The sequence below is a fragment of the Myotis myotis genome, unplaced genomic scaffold (assembly GCF_014108235.1).
Source record: "Myotis myotis isolate mMyoMyo1 unplaced genomic scaffold, mMyoMyo1.p scaffold_m19_p_2, whole genome shotgun sequence".
NCBI classification, from domain to species: Eukaryota; Metazoa; Chordata; class Mammalia; order Chiroptera; family Vespertilionidae; genus Myotis; species Myotis myotis.
Window position 1 is genome coordinate 13,626,408 of NW_023416324.1, and position 20,773 is coordinate 13,647,180.

Here is a 20,773-nt window from a genome sequence, read left to right on the forward strand (position 1 = left end):
GGAGGCCGGGAGAACCTCATCAGCCAGCCGCTGAGGCTGTTCTGTATCCTTCCATGGACCAGAGTTGCAAAAGGGTGAGCTGCGAGGGTGTGGGTACAGCTCTGGCCTCACTGTAGCAGGTGATGTGGGTGTCCCACCCCCTCCCCCATGGCATTCACCTTTCTCGTGCACCCACCTTGATGGATTCCAACTGCAAGTACCTGCAACTCTGCGGGAGGGAGTCTGTAGATAAATTCCCCAGCTCCTGCCCCTGGCAGACAGACCTGCAGGGCGCACACTGAACTCCCAACGCCCCTTAGGGGGACTGGGTCCCAGTGGCCCGGGGCAGGGACCTATTGGACTATGCACCAGGACTGGCTGCCCTTCCTCTGTCTGGCTTCCCATCACCCCTAAGGATGCTTTCTGGGATGACAGCAGAGCTTTGTACCCCGAAATCTTGGTCTCTTATTGGACCCAACCCACGACCCTTGTAGTCCAAACAGCTAGATGAGGAGCCTTTGAGAAATAAGAGCACACGTTTTTCTATTCAATTCTGCCTTTTTCTCCAAAAAATAGAGCTCTTTATTTAAAACAGGATACTAAAAAGCATTAAGACCTTATTTAAATATGATATAAACATAGAAAATTAGAAATAAATACAAAAATCTAAGAATAATATATAAGCTCAGTACAGGTGACCCTTGAACAACACAAGTTTGAACAGCACAGGTCCATTTACACAGATTTTTTTTTTTCCAGTAAATACAATTTTGAGTCCGCAAAACACAGAATTTGTTCTTGTATTATTATTTATTGCATTGCCACAGTAAACCTACTTTTGCCCACCCCTGTATACAATCGGTCCTCCGTATCCCTGGGTTTTGCATCCACAAATTCAACCAAATGTGGACGGAAAACAATATTTTTGATCCATGGTTGGGAATTCATGGATGCAGAGGGCCGACTATATGCACTGTTATATTATAAGGGGTTAGAACATGTGTGGATTTTGGTATCCATGTGCGTGTGTGTGTGTGTGTGTGTGTGTGTGTGTGGGCGAGGGGAGGGGGTGTCCTGGAACCAATCCCCCACGGATTCTGAGGTATGACTGAAGTTTTGGGGGGGGATTCACTCCTTCAAGAGCCAAGGCTGGCATGTCAACCCATGAACCAGGAGGTCACAGTTGATTCCTGGTCAGGGCACATGCCAGGTTGCGGGCTCGATCCCAGTAGGGGGCGTGCAGGAGGCAGCCAATCAATGGTTCTCTCTCATCATTGATGTTATTCTCTCCCTGCCTCTTCCTTCCTCTCTGAAATCAATAAAAATATATTTTTTAAAAAATGAATGACATGGTCAATATATACTTTTAAAAGTCAACCGTGCTCTGAAGGGTGGTCATGCTGCTTTCACCCGAGGCGTCAGGTTCTTTGCCTGCTGCCCTTGAGCGAGCCCTGGGCTGTGTATGGGAAAGGGCTTTGCAAACAGTGAAGTGCTGAGCACACCTGACAGGTTACTATATTGTTTATCATGCTCTTTCCTAATGTTTCCCACAGTTTTTAATGATTTAATGTCTAAAAGGAGCTGACATTTAGAATTACTAAAAAACTCAACTTATCTCTGAAATTAAACTTTGAGGGAAAAAAAAGCTTATAAACCAAGTTTTAATAATGGAGATAAAGTAATTCCTACACCAGAGTGATCATAGCTCTTAGTTTTTTTTTTAAAAAAAAAACCACACAAAACACTTCATGAAGTTTTCCTTCATGAAGCGGCTCCAGTGGGTTGGAAGAACATCAGAATTGATCGGAGATTAAAAACGGTGGCGGAGTAAGTGGGCCAAACTGGAAATATAAGTAAACTACAGAAAAACCAAGGACAGAAAGTGGAGACCGCATAGAGAGTGACAGGAGGGGCGGAGAAGCGAGAGGGCTGGCCGGGCGCCCACAGACAGCAGCTGAAGTTCCGGGGGGATGTCTCACCTGTGGGGGGCTCCCACTGAGAGCGCTGGGGTCTAAGCCCCAAGCTGGGCTCCCCAGCCCAGAGCACCTGAACTGAGAAAGGTGCCCATATAACACCTGGCTGTGAAAGGCGACTGGAAATGCAGGCACCCTCTTAAGACTCTGAGAATAAAAATCAGACTGCAGACAGAGGAGGATGTCCAGAGGCTTTGAGTCTTTGCCTGATCTTCTTTGGGCCAGGGGCTAGGAAAAGCAGACCTTGGTGCGCATCTCGGTCCTTTCCAAAGGCACCCAGCCCCAGCAGAGGGAGCCACAGGCTGTGGATTGCTGATAGCTTCAAACGGGACTCAGGGCCAGTCACAAACAGCGTCTGACGTTGTCCTGCACTAGACATTGGGAGTCATAGCAGATCCACCTAATACACAGATGCAAACCCAAACAGGCAGCCAAAATGGGGAGACAAAAAATCAACCCCCAAATGAAAGAACAAGAGCATTCTCCAGAAGAGCGAAACGCAACGGAGATAGGAAATACATCAGATGTAGAGTTTAGAATAATGATGGCAAAGATGCTCAACAGCACGAGAAAAGATATGGTAACGACGGAAAAAGACCAGTCAGAAATAAAGAATGACAGAGCGCTAATATAGAACACGCTGAAAGGAACACACAGCAGATTAGGGGAAGCCGGGGATCGGATCAGTGAATCAGAAAGAACGTTAGCCTTAGTCTGGGCATTTGCCTGGGAACTGGCCCTGAGTCCAGCCTCACCCAGCAACAGGGCTTCAGTTTATTCTCCCCGCTCCATGCTCAGCATGGTGGACAAGCTTCCACCCCACAGAAATGCACACATGTGTACACGCGTGTGTGTATGTGGGCGAGTCCCAGCAGCGAAGGCCTCCTGCCAGCTTCGTGCCCCTTGGAAATCCTGGCTGTGACCTCAGCACTTTGCCGACATGGCCAAGATAACAGGGGTTGGACCAGCTGGCCAGACACCAAAGATCTCACCCCTGGGGACAAACACAGTAAGTCAACATTTCAGCTTCTTCTAACAAAATCTTGTTCTCTCTGGGTGAATACTCATCCATGCTCATCCATATACTGCTGGGTGTCAGTTAACAAAGTGAACACCCATCACTACCCCCAGTAACAACCTGTTTCCAGACGGTTCTCCGTAACTAGAAGGAAAATGGGACTTGTTATAACCACAATGGTCACCAAAGTGCTGTCCGCAACAGGGATCACAGCCCACGAGGCCAACTCCCTGCCAGGTTGCTGCCCCACCCCAACAAATCAGACCCCCTGGAAGATGGGCCACTTGGCTTTTTACTGGGCAGAGGGAGGTCCCCCTTGGCTGGCTTCTGGCTTCTGAGAACTCCATTCCCTGACCTGGCGGTAGAGACAGTGAAGGTGGAAGACATGAGGTAGATGAGAGGTTGGACAAGCTAAGAGGTGAAGACTCCCAGGTGCTCTGAGTCCAAGGGTCGCAGGTGGGAGGTGCCCAGAGGTCTCAGAGCCTGGGCAGATGGAGAGTCCCCCAGCCACCGAGAAGAGAGAGCGCCACCGTGTTGCACACCTCGCTCTCACCCCAGGTGGGAGTCGTCGATGAGGAATCCAGGAGAAGGAGAGTGGCTTACTCAAGGTCACACAACCAGGAAGTGGCAGAACCGGGATTTGGACCCTGGTCTGCCTGACGGTAAGCCTAGAGCATTCTCCACGGCTGGAGCCTGGGATGTGAATGACGGCCACCCTTTCCCTTCCCCTCCAACACCCTCTGCCAACTGGACTTTTCCTCTTGGGGGCCCGCCCCAGGGGGGACTCATTAGTCAGGAGGCCAAGCCTCGGGGAGGAAGGCGCCAGAGGAAGGCAGGAGGCTCTGACACAGCTGAGCCTCCGAATGTCCTCTCCCGAGCCCAGATGGCCCTGGTGGTGTCAGCCCTTGATGCCCCCTGACCTGGTCTCACCTGTTTCGTGTTGTCCAGGGACAGCGGGGTGACCTGACCTGAGCCCATCCTTTTCTCCAGTCCTCTTGTGGCTCAGCCCAGGGCAGGTGGGCCACAGGATGGGGTGGCTTCTTACTACTCAGGCCGACTGACAGCCTCTAGCTGGGGTTCTGGAAGCGCTGCAAGAACAATGGCTGCCCCAGGACCATGCTCCCAGGCCTCAAGTCTCTGTGGCGTCTTGGGCCCCTGGGAAGCTCAGCAGCACCGGATTCGGCAGGAAGCTGGGGGACAGCTCACCTGGCCATGTAATGCCCCAGCGTCCTACTCCTGGCTCCAGTCCTCTGGAGGCTGTCGGCCCCCCAGCTCCCAGCACCACTGTCCTCAATTTCTGATTCCTCTCCATCCTCTTCCTCCTCCTCCTCCTCCTCCTCCTCCTCCTCGGCATTGCTGTCCAAGGCGACGGTCAGTGTCCGAAGAGAAACTGGAGGCTCCCCGGGGACCAGATCCGGCCTCGGTGAGGGGGAGCCCCAGCTGGCCCAGGAGGTGCTGTTTCTCTGGAGCTCTTCCAGGGAACCCAAGTCCTTGGAGAATTCGGGGCCTGGAAGAGGCTCCGGACACCTGCTCCTACCCAGCCCTCGGCCCGGCCCCTTCTTGGCCAAATAGCCAGAGGACCCAGCCTCCTCCAGGAGGGAGGAGCCGCCAGTGCTGGCCCAGCTTCCGTCTGAAGAATCGCAAGCAGGACAGCCTTCGACCTGGACCCCCGCCTCCGAGTGCCCTGGGGTCTGGTGCTCCTGCTCCAGGAAACCACGGGGCACAATGTAGGGCTGGACGGTGACACTGTCTGCGTCGTCGTCCTCCTCATCGTCGTCCTCTGATCCGGCCTGAATGCTGGCTGGGGCCCTGACTCTAGGGGTCAGTCTGACCCTTCTGGTCAGTTCCTTTTGGGGACAGAGGGTCAAGTCCTCCAGGGACTCTGGGCCACTGGGCTGAAAGGTTGCCACGGGGTATCTGTGTCCAGAAAAGTCCTGATTTGCGGGAGGGGAGACAAGAGCAGAAGGTCAGGCTTTCCCGAAGCATGACTGCTCTAACCGGGATGGACCCTGAGACAAGGATGCCCATGGACATCGTTTCTCTGGGAAGAGATCCCAGGAAAGGCCAACAGGGAGTGGGCATATGAGACATGGGTGGGATAACGATGGGTGTTACCAGGCAGGTGACATCTAAGGCAGCTACAGCATAACCCTGCTGGGACTCAGGCAGCCAGTACAGTGCCATGAGGTGAGGGTGGGAGGGGTGGAGGCAGTGCCACCTCCCTGGCACTTGCAGCCTGCCACGTGCATGGGCTGGGTAGACACCAGAGGCGAGAGACAGCCCCCAGGATGCAGGTGCTAGCTGCTGAAAGGAACTTTAGAAATACTCCCTCCCTGCTCTGGCTGGCATTGCTCAGTGGTTAGAGCATTGGCTTGCACACCGGAGAGTCACAGGTGTGATTCCTGGTGAGGGCACCTACCTGGGTTGCAGGTTTGATCCCCACCCCTAGTCAGGGCACATGTGGGAGGCAACCAATTGATGTGTCTCTCTCACATCGATGTTCCTGTCTCTCTCTCTCTCTCTCTCCCCCCCTACTCCCTCCCTTCCACTCTCTCTAAAAATCAATGGGAAAATATCCTTACTCCTCAGGTGAGGATTAAAAAAATAGTCTCTCCCACATGGTAGGGACACTCAGAATTCATCCCACCAGCCCAGTGCCCACTGAGCCTCACCTATGGCCCAGCTTCCTGCATGAGTCCGACCCACCTGACCTCTCCAGGCTTCCCCTGCCTGCGTGGCCTCCACATGCGAAGGGAGTGAGCCAGCAGACAGTGAGGGAACTCCAGGGTCGGCCTGGGCCAGACTCACCTGGGGTAGACTGTGAACTAGGTGTTGGGACCCTTCTAAGTCTTCCCCTTTTGGCACCTTTTCCTACCCGTGCCCCCCCCCCCCCCGCCCCTTTTGGGCATCTCTCCTGAGTCCCAAGGCTGGGGGTTCTGCTCTCGGCACCTGACAAATCCTGAGCAGAGATGCAATTACTTAACTCACAGGGACTGTAGACACTTCTCCCTCCCAGGTATTTGAATTTGGCGCCAAAGGAATGAATTACTAATAGTGGAAATTTAGATACAAAGGAAGGATGTTCTGCAGTCTGGGCCACCTTGCTCATCTGTCTGAACTACCGCTAAGTCTAGCCCCACTCCCTTGCTCTTCAACAACCCTCCCCCCTCAGGTGCACATGCCCAGATTTGCCGTACCAGAGCCTGTGGCATCTTTGCCCGCTGAAACCAGGGGTTCCCTCTGAAGCTCCTCCAGATCACACAGCCCGTGGCAATAACCAACAGCAGCGGCAGCAGAAGTGGTAGTAGCACCAGGAATGCCCAGTGGACTCCTAGGAAAAATAATCAGGATGAAGAAGCAACAACGGCTCCGGTTTACCGACTGCATCCGTCCTGGGGGCTTCACATACACACACAATCCTATTTATTTATTTTTTCATACCTCATCCTAGTCTCAGTCCTCATAAGAATAAATTCATGCTCCTGACTGTGGAAACCAAGATTCAGAGAGGTTAGGGAAGCTGCCCAAAGACACACAGTGAGTGTGGTAGGGCCGGGGTTTTAATCGAGGTGAGCCTGTCTGACACATGCACCCTAACCACCACATTATGAAGATCCGGACGCTCAGGGAAAGTCCTCGAGGCTGTACCACGTTGCACCCACCGAGGGTCCCCAGGGAGAAGCAGGTGGGCTTGGAGAACTCGCTGTATTTAGGGTCCCCGCAGGTGTAGATGGTTCTGGCGCTGAGGCAGTGGTATCCACTGGCATCCGCCTGGAGGGGGATCTGGACTGGCTGGCCATGGGGAGTGGCTGGAAATCGGGTCTGTTTGGAGAAAGAAGCAGAGGTGAGCAGACCTGTTGTGGGAACTGGCTCTGCACAGCCAGGATGGGGTGGGGTTGGCAGCTGGGATCTTGCAACTTCTTTTCCTGCAATCAAGTTCAAGTGTTCAAGAAGCACTTCCCAGAACTATCTGGCTTATTTTCTGCTGAGTTAGAGATGGTCTCGAGGTAGAGATGGTCTGGGTTCAAAAGCACCCCTGCCATTCAGGATCACTCCCTGCCCCCGACCCCCAGCCCCCTGCCCAGGGACTGCTGGCCTTCACTTTGAGGGGCATATCCCTCAGACTTCCTGTCCCAAGGGCATCCCAACTTATTTAGGGGGCATCATTCTGCCATCACAGACACAGAAAACTCTTGAGTGCCCATCCAATGCAGTAGCCACTGGCCACATGTGGCTCCTGAGCACCTGAAGTGTGGCCAGTCCAAACTGGGATGGACTCTGAGCATAAAATACACATCAGCTTTCCAAGACTAAAGGAAGAAGAATGTCAAATATCTCAATAACTTTTATATTAATTACATGTTGAAACGATAACATTCTATTGAATGAAGTATATAATGAAAATTAAATTCACCTGTTTCTTTTTATTTAATTTAACAAGGAACATTCAAAATTACACATTAGGCTTGCATTACATTTCTTTTAAAAAATATATATTTTTTGATTTTTGAGATAGGGGAGAGGGAGAGAAACATCAATGCGAGAGTGGAACATCTATGGGCTGCCTCCTGCTCACCCTCTACCAGGGATAGAGCCCATAATCCAGACATGTGGCCTGACAGGAATTGAACTGGCGACCTTTTGGTGCACGGGATGATGCCCAACCACCTGAGCCACACCGGCCAGGGCTGCATTACATTTCTATTGGAGAGTACCGGTCTAGGGCAGTGGTCGGCAAACTCAGTCAACAGAGCCAAATATCAACAGTACAACGATTGAAATTTCTGTTGAGAGCCAAATTTTTAAACTGAAACTATATAGGTAGGTACATTGTTATTAACTTAATGAGGGTACTCCTAAGCTGGCCTCTGCTAAAAACGTCCTCTGCCGGGGTCCGGCCCCAGCAGGTCCAGGGGTCCCCAAAGGTGTGGATGGAGTCAGCGAAGAAGGAAGGACATGGAGACAGCGTTCAGTTGATCAGCAGCCCAGTCAGTTTCTCTAGCCAGGATCTCCAGCCAAGTTCTGGTCTGGATCTCCAGCGAAGTTCTGCTTAGGATCTGCAGCCAGGTTCTGTGTCCATGTTGTCTTGCTAGGTTCTCCAGCCAGGTTCAGTTACCAGGTTCTAGTCAGGTTCTCTTGCCAATTTCTGTAGTCAGGTTCAGTGCAGGATCTTTTGCCATGTTCTCTCCAGCGAAGTTCTTCTGTCTGTGTAGGTTCCTTCTTCTGAGTTCTGTCTTCTTCGTTCTGAGTTCTGTGTCCTGCTGTCTTGTTACATCTGTATTTATACCAGTTGATTCAATCCTATCAATCTCTATTACAAAGGTTAGGGCGTTTCTTATCTCCATTCCAGGGAGTAAAGATTATGTAGCTTAAGCATGATTGTTCGTAGTTAAAGTGATTAATTACCCACCTGGCACTAGTTAAGAGGTTTTATTCCCTCCCTAACTTCAGGGGAAAATCCCTACCTGGGGAAACAACCTTTCTCAGAGACCTTGGTTAAAACACATAGTGCCAAGAAGGTGAGCAAACATATTAAGAACAGTATGCCATATATGCCAGGTCCCTTGAAACAGCAAGCATGGACCGGCTCCCGGCAGTCCTCAATCTGATTGAGGTACGTTCGCTGAGGTCGACCCCTCCCAACTCTCCCATCCACACTCGTCTTGTATACTTGTTTCGTCTGTCTCCTTTCCGAAAACCGACTTCTGCACGGGGGCCACGAAGTTTCAATCACACTGTACGTGGGCGCCCGCACGTGGTATTTTGTGGAAGAGCCACACTCAAGGGGCCAAAGAGCCGCATGTGGCTCGCGAGCCGCGGTTTGCCGGCCACTGGTCCAGGGTATTTGTAAGGTTCTCGAAGGCATGGACCACCTCAAGTGGTGTACATCCTGGGAACCAGAGGATGCAGGAGGCCAGGAGTGTGACTGCTGGTTCAGTGAAAGAAAAACTGAGTAAGGATGGGGTCAGTCAGCTATACAGCCTGGGGGCAGGCCTGGCTGCCAGCTTTTTAAAAAGCGACACTGGAAACCACCTAAGCCTGTGCATTTACATATTGTCTCTGGTTCCTTTTGTGTTACAGATGCAGAGCCAAGTAGCGGTGACAGACTAGAGCAGCGGTCGCCAACTGGTGGTCCGCGAGGTCCGAAAGGTTGACGACCGCTGGGCTCCAGGGTCTGCAAAGCCACAAATGTTTACATCTGGCCCGTTACAAAAAAAGTTTGCCAACCCTGCCATAAATAAATACCGACAGACACACGCGCACCCACAGAAAACAAGTCTGAAACTGGATCGGTACCAAAGACTTATTTGTGGCCATCTCTGATACTTTCGGTTTTCCCTGTAGAGCTCATGTGTATTTTCTGACTTTTCTATAATGAACCCAGTGACTGGGCAAGCAGGCCTCCTGTAGCTCACCATAGTTCAATCAGATTTTATTGTAAAAAAACCAAAAACAAACCCCAATAGGTTTCATAATTAAAAAAATATATTAGTTAGAAAATGCCTGTGCTGTTAGCACCTATAAGGCACAGGGACAGGATGCCCTGTACTTGGCCTCTTAGGTGGAGAAGGGCAGGGATATGCCAAGAGTGAAGGGTATGTGGGAAGGCTTCCTGGAGGAGGCGTGCAGGTAGGAGGCTGGGAAGGTGAGGAGCACCGAGGTTTGGTAGGGCTGTGGAGGAAGGGGGCACAAGTAGGGGGCAGGAAAGGGGCACCTACCTTGTTCCCAGTCCCCTCCTTCCAGAAATCCACCTCATACTTCAGATCTGACAGAGGCATGCAGGGGGGCAGCTGGTAGGTAGCATTGACCTTCAGGACCTCCTCTGTCTGAGTGACTGCCAGGACAGGTGGGGCTGGCTCCACTGCAGAAACAGAACAGGACTTGTCAGGACCCTCTGGGGCTACGGTGCGCCCATTGCCCCGCCTCCAGGTGAGCCTGCTCCTCGCCCAGCCCAGAGAGCTGTCCTGGAAAGGGGAACCGGGAATCAGGAGCCTCCCGGCCATTTTATTTAAGCCTTGGAGGGGATATCACTAGTCCCATTTTAAAGAAGGGAAAACTGAGGCTTAGAGAGGTGAAATGACCAGGCCACGCTCACAGTTAACCTGCCTTTATTCATGTTGTCCCTTGTACCCTCACATACCACTGGCCTGCCAGAATCCTGCCCTTACGTATTAGTTTTCTATGGCTGCTCTAACACAGCACCACACACTTAGTGGCTTAAAACAACCCACATCTAGTATCTCACAGTGCTGCAGGTCAGAGTCTAGGGCAGTGATGGCGAACCTGTGACACGCGTGGCAGAGGTGACATGCGAACTCATTTTTTTGGTTGATTTTTCTTTGTTAAATGGCATTTAAATATATAAAGTAAATATCAAAAATATAAGTCTTTGTTTTACTATGGTTGCAAATATCAAAAAATTTCTATATGTGACACGGCACCAGAGTTAAGTTAGGGTTTTTCAAAATGCTGACACGCCGAGCTCAAAAGGTTCGCCATCACTGGTCTAGGGTATAGTGACTATGTACTATGCTCTGGGCAAGGAGCTGAGGGGAATAGGGAGGTGAGGCCTCCATGGGTCCTGCCCTGCAGGAACTGAAAGGAATTAGGGGGAAATGAAATATGAAAACTACCAAAACTGAACAGAGAAAGTGACCAGGGCCACAGTGGAGGGCAGAACAAGGCAGGAAGGGCCATTTGGGCTTAGGGTGTGCTGAAGGAAAATCAGGAGTGCTTCAGGGAGGAGGAGGCAAAAAAGTAACTAAAAAAAAAAAAAAAAAGGCCATCTCCTCTCTGAATCGTTCCCTCCATTTCTATCTATCCAACCATTCAGTGGTTCATCCGTCGTTCTGCTAGCACAGTGGTTCTCAGCCTTGCTGCACATTAGAATCACCTGGGAATCTTTTTAAAATCCTGATTTCTGGGCCTCATCCTCTGGAAATTCTGTTTCTTTGTTATGGGGTGAGGCCACAACATCAGTAACAAAGAAACAGAATTTCCAGAGGATGAGGCCCAGAAATCAGGATTTTAAAAAGATTCCCAGGTGATTCTAATGTGCAGCCAAGGTTGAGAGCCACTGTTCTAGCAGAACAGCCCCTGTTCCTGCCTCCACATCTTTCCTTCCCAGCCAACATTCCTTCCTTCCCATCCATCCTTTCTAGCCAATCAGCCTACTTTTCCACTCACCCATCCATCCTTCTTTCCTTCCCATATCTTTCCTTCTTGATTTTCCTTCCTTCATTTGTTTGTTCACTTCTCCTCCCCCTCCCCTTCCTTCCAGCCCTCCCTACGCAGCCAGCCTTGATTCTGTGCTAACCACTGATCCACCCATCTGCCTTTCCTTCTTGTCCTCCCTCTCTCCATCCCCACTTGCTTCCTTCTAGTATAATAAATGCCTGTATGGTTCATGATCAAGGCTGTGCTCCATAGAAGACCATAAATATCATAGTAGGAGGTACCGGCTGAACTGTGGCGTTGTGGTACTCCCCTAACTCCCTGCCATGAAATCAGGCTGCTTGGACCCGGGCCCGACAGGGGAAGTGGGAGACAGACGGTTGCACAGCAGTGCCACTGAGCCAAGTTCTTGGACAGAGAACCTTCCACTCAGTCCCTTACCCACAGACCTACCTTCAAAAAGGTACTCCAGGTACTTGGACTCCACCCAGGGGGACTTGGCGTTGGGAGAGACCGCCCGCACACGGCCCTTGAACTTGTTGAACAGGTCCTGCTTCTCCAGGCACATCAGAGAACACATCAGCTCCTTGGTTCTTGTGCACTTTCCCACTTTTCGCCACCGTTCAGGGGCTGCTAGAAAGCTGAGGGAGGAAACAGACAGAGGAGCATTGGGCCATGGACTCAACTGCCTGGGACCCGGGGACTTACAGAACAAGTGATGACTCATCTTTCACCCGTGCATCCACCCATCTGTCCTCCGTCCGTCCATCTCTCCAGCTCAGGCTCTGGAGAGACACACGTGGGTGGGAACTGTGGCTCCGGCCCTCACCAGCTTTGGGACCCTGTGCAGGTAACAGCCCTGAGCCCAGGCTCCTTCCGTCGTGTGTCATGGTGGCTGCTATTGCTATTGCTATTCCACACACAGGTTTATTCGTGCAGGCACCTATGGACCGACCATCTGCTGTGTGGATGTCAGAGGGGGACACCCAGGCCCACGACTCCAACCCCCTGAGAACGCTGAGGTCCGCAGAAGGGACCTGAGCTCTGGGCATTCTTCCTGGGGAACGAGCAAGGCATGACAGACAAGGCCCTGAACAAAATAATTATGGAAGTTGGTCTAATGAACATGTATAGAACAAACTGAACAAACTGCTTAAGCCACACTGTTGAAGCCCTAACCCCCAACCTGTAGAGTAGTCCCCCCTTATCTGAGGGGGGATATGTTCCAAGACCCCCAGTAGATGCCTGAAACTGCTGATAGTATCAAACACTATATATGTCTTTTTTCCTATACATACATATCTTTGATAAAGTTTAACTTACAAATTAGGAACAGTAAGAGAGTAACAATAACTAGTAATAAAGTAAGACAACTCTAACAATACATGATAATAAAAGGTATGTGAACGTGGTCTCTCCAGCTCTGATAACCAAACTGATCATTGCGACGGTCACTAAGTGATTGACAGGTGGATAGCGTAGACAGCATAGATATGCTGGATCAGGGGGTGATTCATGTCCCGGAATGGAGTGGGATGTTGCCAGATTTCATCACGCTCCTCAGAATGGCGTGCCATTGAACACTTAGGAATTGCTTATTTTTGGAATTTTCCATTAAATATTTTTGAACCTTGGTTGACTTCGGGTAACTGAAACCACCAGAAAGCAAAACCATGAATAAGGTGAGGCTACTGTATTTGGAAACAGGCCCTTTACAGATGGTATTAATGTTAACTTGGTTCATAAGGTTGGGGTCCTAAATCAGGAAGACTGATATTCTTAAACGAAGAGGGAGGGACCTCAGGGAAAAGGCCAGGTGGGGAGGTGGCCATCTGCAAGCTGAGGAGAGAGGCCTCAGGAGAAAGCAAATACACCAGCATCTTGATCTTGGACTGCCAGCCTCCGGAACTGTGAGACACGAATTCCCGTTGTGTAAGCCTCACCACCAACCCGTTTATGATACTTTGTTATGGCAGCCCCAGCAAACTAAGTTAAACGCACTCAGATTTCGGTACCATAGTGGGGTGCTAATGTAACAAATATTGAAAAATGTGGAAGTGGTTTTGCTACTGGGTCATGGGTAGAGGCTGGAAGAGTTTTGGGGTGCACGTTGGAAAAAGTCGAGACTGCCTTGAATAGACTGTTGGTAGGAATGTGGGTGTTCCAGGTGATTCTGGGGAGATCTCAGGTGGGAAGGAGGAACGTCTTATTGGAAACTGAAGGGAAGGTGATCCTTGGTATAAAGAGGCAAAGAATTGCAAAACCACAGAACTGTCATCCACCTATGAAAATTACTAAAAATTCCATAATGTCAGTATTCAGTCTGGGTTCAGATTTCCCCACTGTCCCTTACATGTCTTTTTATAAATAACTAGTTTGGATCAAAAGCCTGTAGAAATCCCCATGTAGAAAAAAAAAAAAAAGAGAGAGAGAGAGAGAGGCAAAGAGCATGGTTGAATCTCGTTCTAGTGTTTTTCGGAAAGTAGAGGTTAACAGTGATGAACTTGGGTATTTAGCTGAGGAGATTTCAATGTAAAGTGTGAGAGATGTAATCTGGTTTCTCCTTTCTGCTTAGAGTAAAACGAGGAGCGAGAAGAGCAATAAATAGAAGAAACTGTTAAAAATTGAAGATTTGAAAAATTCTCAGCGCATGCAGGTTGCAGGGAGCGAGAAAGCACATTCTGGAGAGCATGCCAAGAGTGGGGCTGAAAACCTTTTGATAAAGAGGGCTTGGTTGTGACTGATTTCAGGCTTTAGGTTAGGAATGGTGCAAACGAGCCTGGAACATCTTGTCATAACAATAAAAGATGTCAAAGTCAACTGGGTCAAGTTCAAAGGACTCAGGAGCCAACTTGAAGAGCCGTTCGCTGGCCAAAGATAGGACAATTCAAGCTTCACTGAGGAGAATAAGTTGCAACAGATTGAAACCATCGGACACCTTCAAATACTTGAGTTCATCATAATAATAAAAAGATAAATGAATCAATCACCATTTGGGAGGTGACAGAGAACCAAATCTTGAAAACTGGCAAATAAAAGGGGGGGGGGGGAATCAAGCGTGGATCCTGTCTTGCCGATTTGAAAAGTACCTCTGAAGATCAAATACTATAAAGAAAGCATCTCTTTATAAAATAATTCCCACTACAAAATAAGAAATAGTACCATTAGAATAGTACCATTTTGCAATTCTCGCAGGTGTTTAAACAGTGTAACAAGAAGGACACTATTGTATTGTAAAGGTCCTTGGAGCTCTTTAATCCATTTATCCCGCACCACGATTTCCAGCCGTGCGACCCTGAGCAAAAGGCACGCGTGGTGCCTCAGTCTCCTCACTGCCTCCTTCCTCAAAGGACCACGCGATTAAATACGGTTAATGCATTGCCTCAGGGCGGGCCTAACAGCACACACACACACACACACACACACACACACACACGGTCCTCCAAGCCAGGCCCCCGTCACTCCCATCTGGGTGCTATGGGTAGAGGGATGGTGACGGAATAGGAAGAGCACAAACTCTGGGGTCAGACAGGATTGGGATTTTCTTCTGGCTCCATCACCAGCTTCCTCTGGCAAATCACGGCAGCTCTCCGAGCTGTTTCTTCATCTCTACAATGGGGAAGCCCAGCGCCTGCCTGGTGATACTGGGAGAAAGAAGCTAAATACTCATGCGAGGCTCAGCCCAGCAGGTGGAAGGGGTCCTGAGTCCAGAGCAGCTTGCTCCCCTTCCTGGGTCCTCCTCCGCCTCCTCACCGATTCTAGATCCATCCTCCTGAGCGTGTGCTTTTATCAGCTTACTCTCCCACTAGAGACCCTGCCATGATTCCCGTCTGTGTGCAGCGATGGTGAAGCCGTTGGCATTTTCAGGTACCTCTGGGTGGGTAGTGGCTGCCTGGCCTGCCAGGCTGGGAAGGACGCTGGCGAGGAGGCTCTGTGCAGGTTCCGTGGGGAAAAGGGTGTTCATCTACTGATGCCCAGCACGGGCTCTGCAGGAGACCCACTTGCCCTCCCTCACCTGCCCGAACAGCCCCAAGCCCTGAATCCAGGCCCCCACCAATTCCATCGCTGGCCCTCATTGCTCCACCCAAGCCCGACTTTTCTCAAAGACCCACCCTCACCCCTGGCAGGCCTATCACCTGTGCACTGCTCTCCACTCAGCACCATTCCCACCTCCAGACCTTTATCAAGTGCCCTCTCCAAGCACCTGCCATGCCATCTCCCCAGGGACCCAGAGAGCTGGCAAATGCTGCCCACGCGGAAAGCAGCTTTCCCAAGAGGCCCCTCCCACCCCTGCCACCTCCTCAGCCTCCCAGCCACAGCCTGGAGGCTCCCCTTTACCTCTGATAGGCCACACGATAGGTCACGTTCTGGGGGTTGCCGGGCCCTGGGAGCCAAGTGAGGTACACACCGAAGTTCCGGGAGAGCAGCGTCACGTTCTGGGGCGGGGCCAGAGGGGCCCTCCCTGTGGGGGAGGAAGAGGCCATGAAGCCTGGAGCTCCTGGCTCATCTTGACTTGGGCCTTTCGGAGCCGAAGAGTGGTATGGCAGGCAATTTGAGGAACCAGGAGCCTCTGGGTGGCTGAAGCGCGGGGGACGTGGTGGAGGCTGGGGACCAGGATCCCTGTGACAGTCACACCAGAATGGCTGTATTGCAGCCTCGTGCCCTCCCCAGGCCTAGCAGCCCACCTGCCCCTCAGAGGAAGCTCCTGCCCACTCTGACACCTGATGGTTCCAGCAGACCACAGAGCAGGACCATCTGGGTCTCCTGGACGACAGGAGGGAACAGCTCCAGGGTCTCAATGAGCAGGGGCTCTGTCTGTTTCTCAGCCACGTCCCCAGAGCCTGCCTGCAATGGTCCCTGCACATAGTAGATGCACAATAAATATCTGAATAAATCCTATATAATAAAAGGCAAATATGCAAATTATACCCTTGGGAGTTCGACTAACCAGAAGTTTGACTGCTTGCTTTGACGTGTGCTGACCACCAGGGGGCAGCGCAGATTGAATGAAGGCCCCGGCCAGCAGATGGCAGCCAGGGGAAGGAAGGCCCAGGCCAGCCCTATCAATGCACAAATTTCGTGCCCCGGGGCCTCTAGTACTGTGATAACTTGGATTATTCTGAAGACCTTCTACCTGGTCTCCCTGCTTCCAACCTTGTCTCCACACAACAGCAGAAGTTCAGATGAAAGTCAGATCATGTCACTCTCTGACCCACTCATCTGCCCCTTGCTTCCTCTTCTCCAGCCACACTGGCCTTTTTGCTGTTCCTGAGGAATGCCAGGCACGCTTTGGGAACAGCCATGAACAGCAAGCATTACTGTCTCAGTGACACTTCCCCTCCTTCCCACTGCTAACCCTCTTCTGACATATGCACCTGATTACACAACTGCCCAGTTCCGTGCCCTTCCCTTGCCTGCAGAATAAAGTCCACAGTCCTTATCATAGTACATGGGGCCCTGCCCAGCTTGGCCTGGTCTGGCCATCTAGCCGACCTCTTCCCCACAGGCTCTTAGGCTGCTCCAATCCTCCTCCTTGACCTTCTCGAACCACTGAATTCTTGGGGATGCCTCTGAACCCAGGTGTCTTTGACTGCCAGGTATTCAGCATCTAATCTTTTATTTATCTATTTTTGTTAATTCTCACCTGAGGATATTTTTTTCTATTGATTTTTAGAGAGAGTGGAAGGGAAGGAGGGAGAGACAGACAGACAGAGAGAGAGAGAGAGAGACAGACAGACAGACAGACACAGAGAGAGACACTGATGGGTTGCCACCTACATGTGCCCCAACCAGGGCTGGGGGTGGAACCTACAACACAGGTATGGGCCCTCGACCAGGAATCAAACCTGCAATCCTTTGGGGTGTGGGCCAACGCTGTAACCACTGAGAACACTCGCCAGGGCCATCATCTAATCTTTTAAAGACTCAATTCAAATGTCACTTCCTCCAGGGAGCCTTCCTGGACATTTCTAAGAAGTGGTGATGCTAGCAGCTAATGTGTGTTGTGTCCTAACTATGTGCCAGGCACTATGTTAACTACATTGCCTGCATTTCCTCTTTCAAACCTCCCCACTCCCCTAGGCATTTGGTACTAATCGTGATCATCCCGTTACGGATGAGGAAACTGAGGCCCCCTCAGCTAATGAACTGTAGAGTCAGAATTCAAATCGAGGCCTAGCCAACCCCAAAGTCTGAGCTCTTGACCACACAGCCTCCTCATGGGACCCGTTCAGCTTTATTCTTCCAACATCAGTGGGCCATTATTGATCAACAATATCTATTGATGACTGTGTTCCAGCGGTTTCAAAGAAGAATACAACTCCATCCCTGCCCTTCAGGCACTCTGGTCCCATGGAGAATTCAGTGCCCTGAAGTGCCACCTGGGCCAGGACAGAAATCCATACAGATTACAGAACAGGTTACAGAACGGCATTAGGGACAGTCAGGGCAGTTCTACTGATGTCTCAGCTGGGCTCCCTACCCCTGGTCTTTTAGGCCCCAATATGGGTGCCAGTGTCCTCAAGTCGGAAATGGATCACTGGGATGCTGGTGCTGCCACTGCTCCCAGCTCCTGGATTTTCTAGCCGACGACTGGCAGGAGGCCAGCGTCTGAGCTTGGCCACAGTGGAGAAATAGCAGCTAGAGCAACTACCCTTTTTTGAGCTTTCAACAGCTGCCAGACACGGGTTTGGCATTTTATACACAAACCTCAATCAATCCTGAGGACAAACCACCAGATGGGGTAGGTGTCATTTCCCTTTCATGGAGGGGCACTAGGCTGGGAGACAGATGGTGAATCATTTGCTTGAGGCTACACAGCTAGTTCGTTGGGGAGCCAGGATTTGAACCTGGATCTAGCTCAGTGGTTCTCAACCTTCCTAATGCCGCGACCCTTTAATACAGTTCTTCATGTTGTGGTAACCCCCCAATTTCATTGTTACAAATTGAACATAATTAAAGCATAGTGATTAATCACAAAAACAATATGTAATTATATGTGTGTTTTCCGATGGTCTTAGGCGACCCCTGTGAAAGGGTCATTCAACCCCCAAAGGGGGTGCGACCCACAGGTTGAGAACCGCTGATCTAGCTGAACTTCACCCTGACTCATCACACCAGTTTGTGTTGCATAAATTAAAAACCCCTCAGGAGCCCAGCCGGTGTGGCTCAGTGGTTGAGCATCAACCTATGAACCAGGAGGTCACGGTTTGATTCCTAGTTAGGGTACATGCCTGGGTTTCAGGCGTGATCCACAGTAGGGGGCATGCAGGAGGCAGCCAATCAATGATTCTCTCTCATCATTGATGTTTTTATCTCTCTCCCTTCTTCTCTGAAATCAATAAAAATATATTTTAGCCCTAGTCGGTTTGGCTCAGTGGATAGAGTGTTGGCCTGCGGACTGAAGGGTCCCAGGTTTGGTTTCGGTGAAGGGCACATGCCCAGGTTGCAAGCTCGATCCCCAGTAGGGGGTGTGCAGGAGGCAGCCAATCAATGATTCTCTCTTATCATTGATGTTTCTCTCCCTCTCCCTTCCTCTGAAATCAATGAAGAAATATAATTAGAAAAAATACATATATTTTTTTAATAAAATGAATAAAACTCTCGGGGAAAGTTCAGTTAGGTCTAGGCAAGAAAGGTACTGAGTTTGACAGTGAAACTGGGAGACAGTGGACCCCTCCTCCCCTCCCTCCCACTGTCCCTCATCAGCTGCAAAGACACTCACTGCTGGAGACACCAGGGGCTGGGGCATACCTGCGCTGACCTCAGTAGGTAGACAGCCCTGGGTCAACCACCCAACCCACAGACAGAGCCGACCATGATTGCTGCAGCCTGTCTTCCCTGTTCTGCGTCTCACTCTGCCCTCCTTCCTTCTTGGGCAATTCCCTTAATTGCTCTGAGCCTCAGTTTTCTACAACGGAAAAGGGAGAAAATAATATCTACGTAATGAGATGGCGGGGCTGTACAGCTTAAATAGGATAATGTGGTGCCCAGCACAAAGAACCTGCTCGGTGAAAGTTGTCTCTAAATATAATTATTAGATTATGTCCAAGGGCCCGTCCAGGTCTTAAATTGTGAGTCTAATTCTAGGAAGACATTCTGGGGACAATTTCAGGACCACCTCCCTGGACTGGTTGGGACTTGGTGGTTTGGTGCTATCCCCAGGTATTTTGTACCCGGCCACCTTGTTTACCCTCCATGGGGCTCAGCAAGAAGGCGCCCTGACAGATCCCCTCGGGGCACCGGCTCACCGGGGCTCCTGTCCCTCAGTCGGGGGCGGAGCACCCGACACCCCGCTGGAGAGGACTGCGGGGCGGGCAGGCGCCGGTCCGACTTCCCCACTAGGAGGCTCCGGCGCGGAATTGGCGCAGAGGGCAGGACTCGGGGAGAAATTAACATGCACTTTAGGGGCAAATGCAGCGGCTTATGGCTGTCGCCTTCCCTGCTCCCCTGCAGCCGCCCTGGCGTTCGGAAACGGGTGGCTTTCTCCTGGGAAGGAACGGCAAAGGCTCTGATGAGCGGGCAAGGCGACCAGCGCTCCGCGGGCTCGGGCGGCCGCCGGAAGGCTCGGCCCACGCCCCTCCCTGCTCGGAGCTCGGGTCCGAGGGTGGACGCGCTCGCCCAGGGCGCCCCGCGGCCCCGCACCCTCCCGCGCCCCTACCTTCAGCGGACGGCAGCAGGTACAGGAGCAGGAGGGCCCAGGGCCCGGCCCGGGTCATGTCGGCCCTTCTCCGGCCGCCCCGGAGGGGCCAGGTCCCGCCTCCTGGTTCACCGGCGGGCAGGTGACGCGCCTGCCAGCCAATGGGAGGCCGAGCCCAGGGACCGCCCCTTGAGGGCCGGGACGCGGCGGGGGCTTCCCCCGGGGGCGCCCCGTCGGAGACCGAGACTCGCGCTGCCGGCTCGGGGCTCCCGGTTCCCCGGCGCCTGCACTTGGCTTGTTTGGCCCGAGCCCGGGGTGCGGGTGCGGTGCGGCTCGGGGGACCGTAAATCGGTGTATGCGGGGAGGAAAAATGTTTATTATTAATCATCAACGTTAGGAATTCCAAGACGGGATTTTTAACGGGACCAAGGAGAGGTCAGGGCCAGTGTAACAACTAGCCTCGCCTCGGACCCCCTTGCAGGATCTGAGCGTGTTTTATGTGCCGATGCTGAGCCAAGCGCGTCAACACATTATCTGCTTTAATCTCCCGACTTTCCTGAGAACCCAGGGTTGGTCCCGTTGCTCTGTGTTCCTCATGTCGGGGTGGCAACCTGGAACCAGTCCCTCCGCAGACGGTACAGCCATTAGAAAGGTAGCTGCCCAGACAAGCGCTGAGCAGACCCAGGGATGTGTACAATGCATTCCCTCAGGAACAAGAACTGTTAAGGGCAGAAACATAATATTGGGAACTAGCTATTAGTTATAAGAAATAAATATTAATCATGCTCTGGTAACCATGATTGTTTTGTTCTCATTAAAGAAAGCACATTCTAACCGGGCTGGGAGTTCCGAGAACTGTCTATCGTTATGGAGAGGTTTACAATCTCTTGGCTGAAACAGTTGAGTCCTGGAGGCATCTGCTCTTTACAGGCCCCAGCCCCTATTGCCTGTAATCTGGTCCCCCCGCGCCCAGAGGCACCCACCCTCTGT

At 51.5% G+C, this 20,773-nt stretch overlaps 1 protein-coding gene across 6 annotated transcripts; it reads right to left on the reverse strand.

The window, feature by feature from the left end:
• Positions 1-533: 533 nt before the first annotated feature.
• IFNLR1 (interferon lambda receptor 1) lies at positions 534-19,917 on the reverse strand. Of its 6 annotated transcripts, none has more exons than XR_004974173.1 (8): positions 19,805-19,862; positions 15,484-15,607; positions 11,599-11,786; positions 9,690-9,832; positions 6,633-6,792; positions 6,168-6,301; positions 3,901-4,904; positions 534-2,352 (listed from the first exon to the last, which is right to left on the reverse strand). XR_004974173.1 is itself a non-coding variant. In XM_036350863.1 (8 exons), the coding sequence occupies exons 4-8, from the start codon at positions 11,723-11,725 to the stop codon at positions 4,173-4,175; spliced, it is 1,296 nt and encodes a 431-aa protein (XP_036206756.1). In that variant the 5' UTR covers positions 11,726-11,786; positions 14,663-14,789; positions 14,899-15,076; positions 15,484-15,607; the 3' UTR covers positions 534-4,172. The 6 variants fall into 6 exon arrangements, 5 of the variants coding, with proteins under 5 accessions (XP_036206756.1, XP_036206755.1, XP_036206757.1 ...); XM_036350863.1 differs by lacking the exon at positions 19,805-19,862 and adding exons at positions 14,663-14,789; positions 14,899-15,076 and having other exon boundaries at positions 534-4,904; XM_036350862.1 differs by having other exon boundaries at positions 534-4,904.
• Between the last annotated feature and the right edge of the window lie 856 nt (positions 19,918-20,773).

Bases quoted from the DNA above. Each gene is read 5' to 3' on its own strand.
- IFNLR1 (XM_036350862.1), bottom strand. From the start codon at position 19,862: ATGACCCGGGCCGGGCCCTGGGCCCTCCTGCTCCTGTACCTGCTGCCG. The intron at 6,793-9,689 runs GTAGGTGCCCCT...TTCTCCAAACAG, and splicing joins AGGAGGGGACTGGGAACAAG to ACCCGATTTCCAGCCACTCC. The intron at 6,302-6,632 runs GTGGGTGCAACG...TATTTTTCCTAG, and splicing joins CTTCTCCCTGGGGACCCTCG to GAGTCCACTGGGCATTCCTG.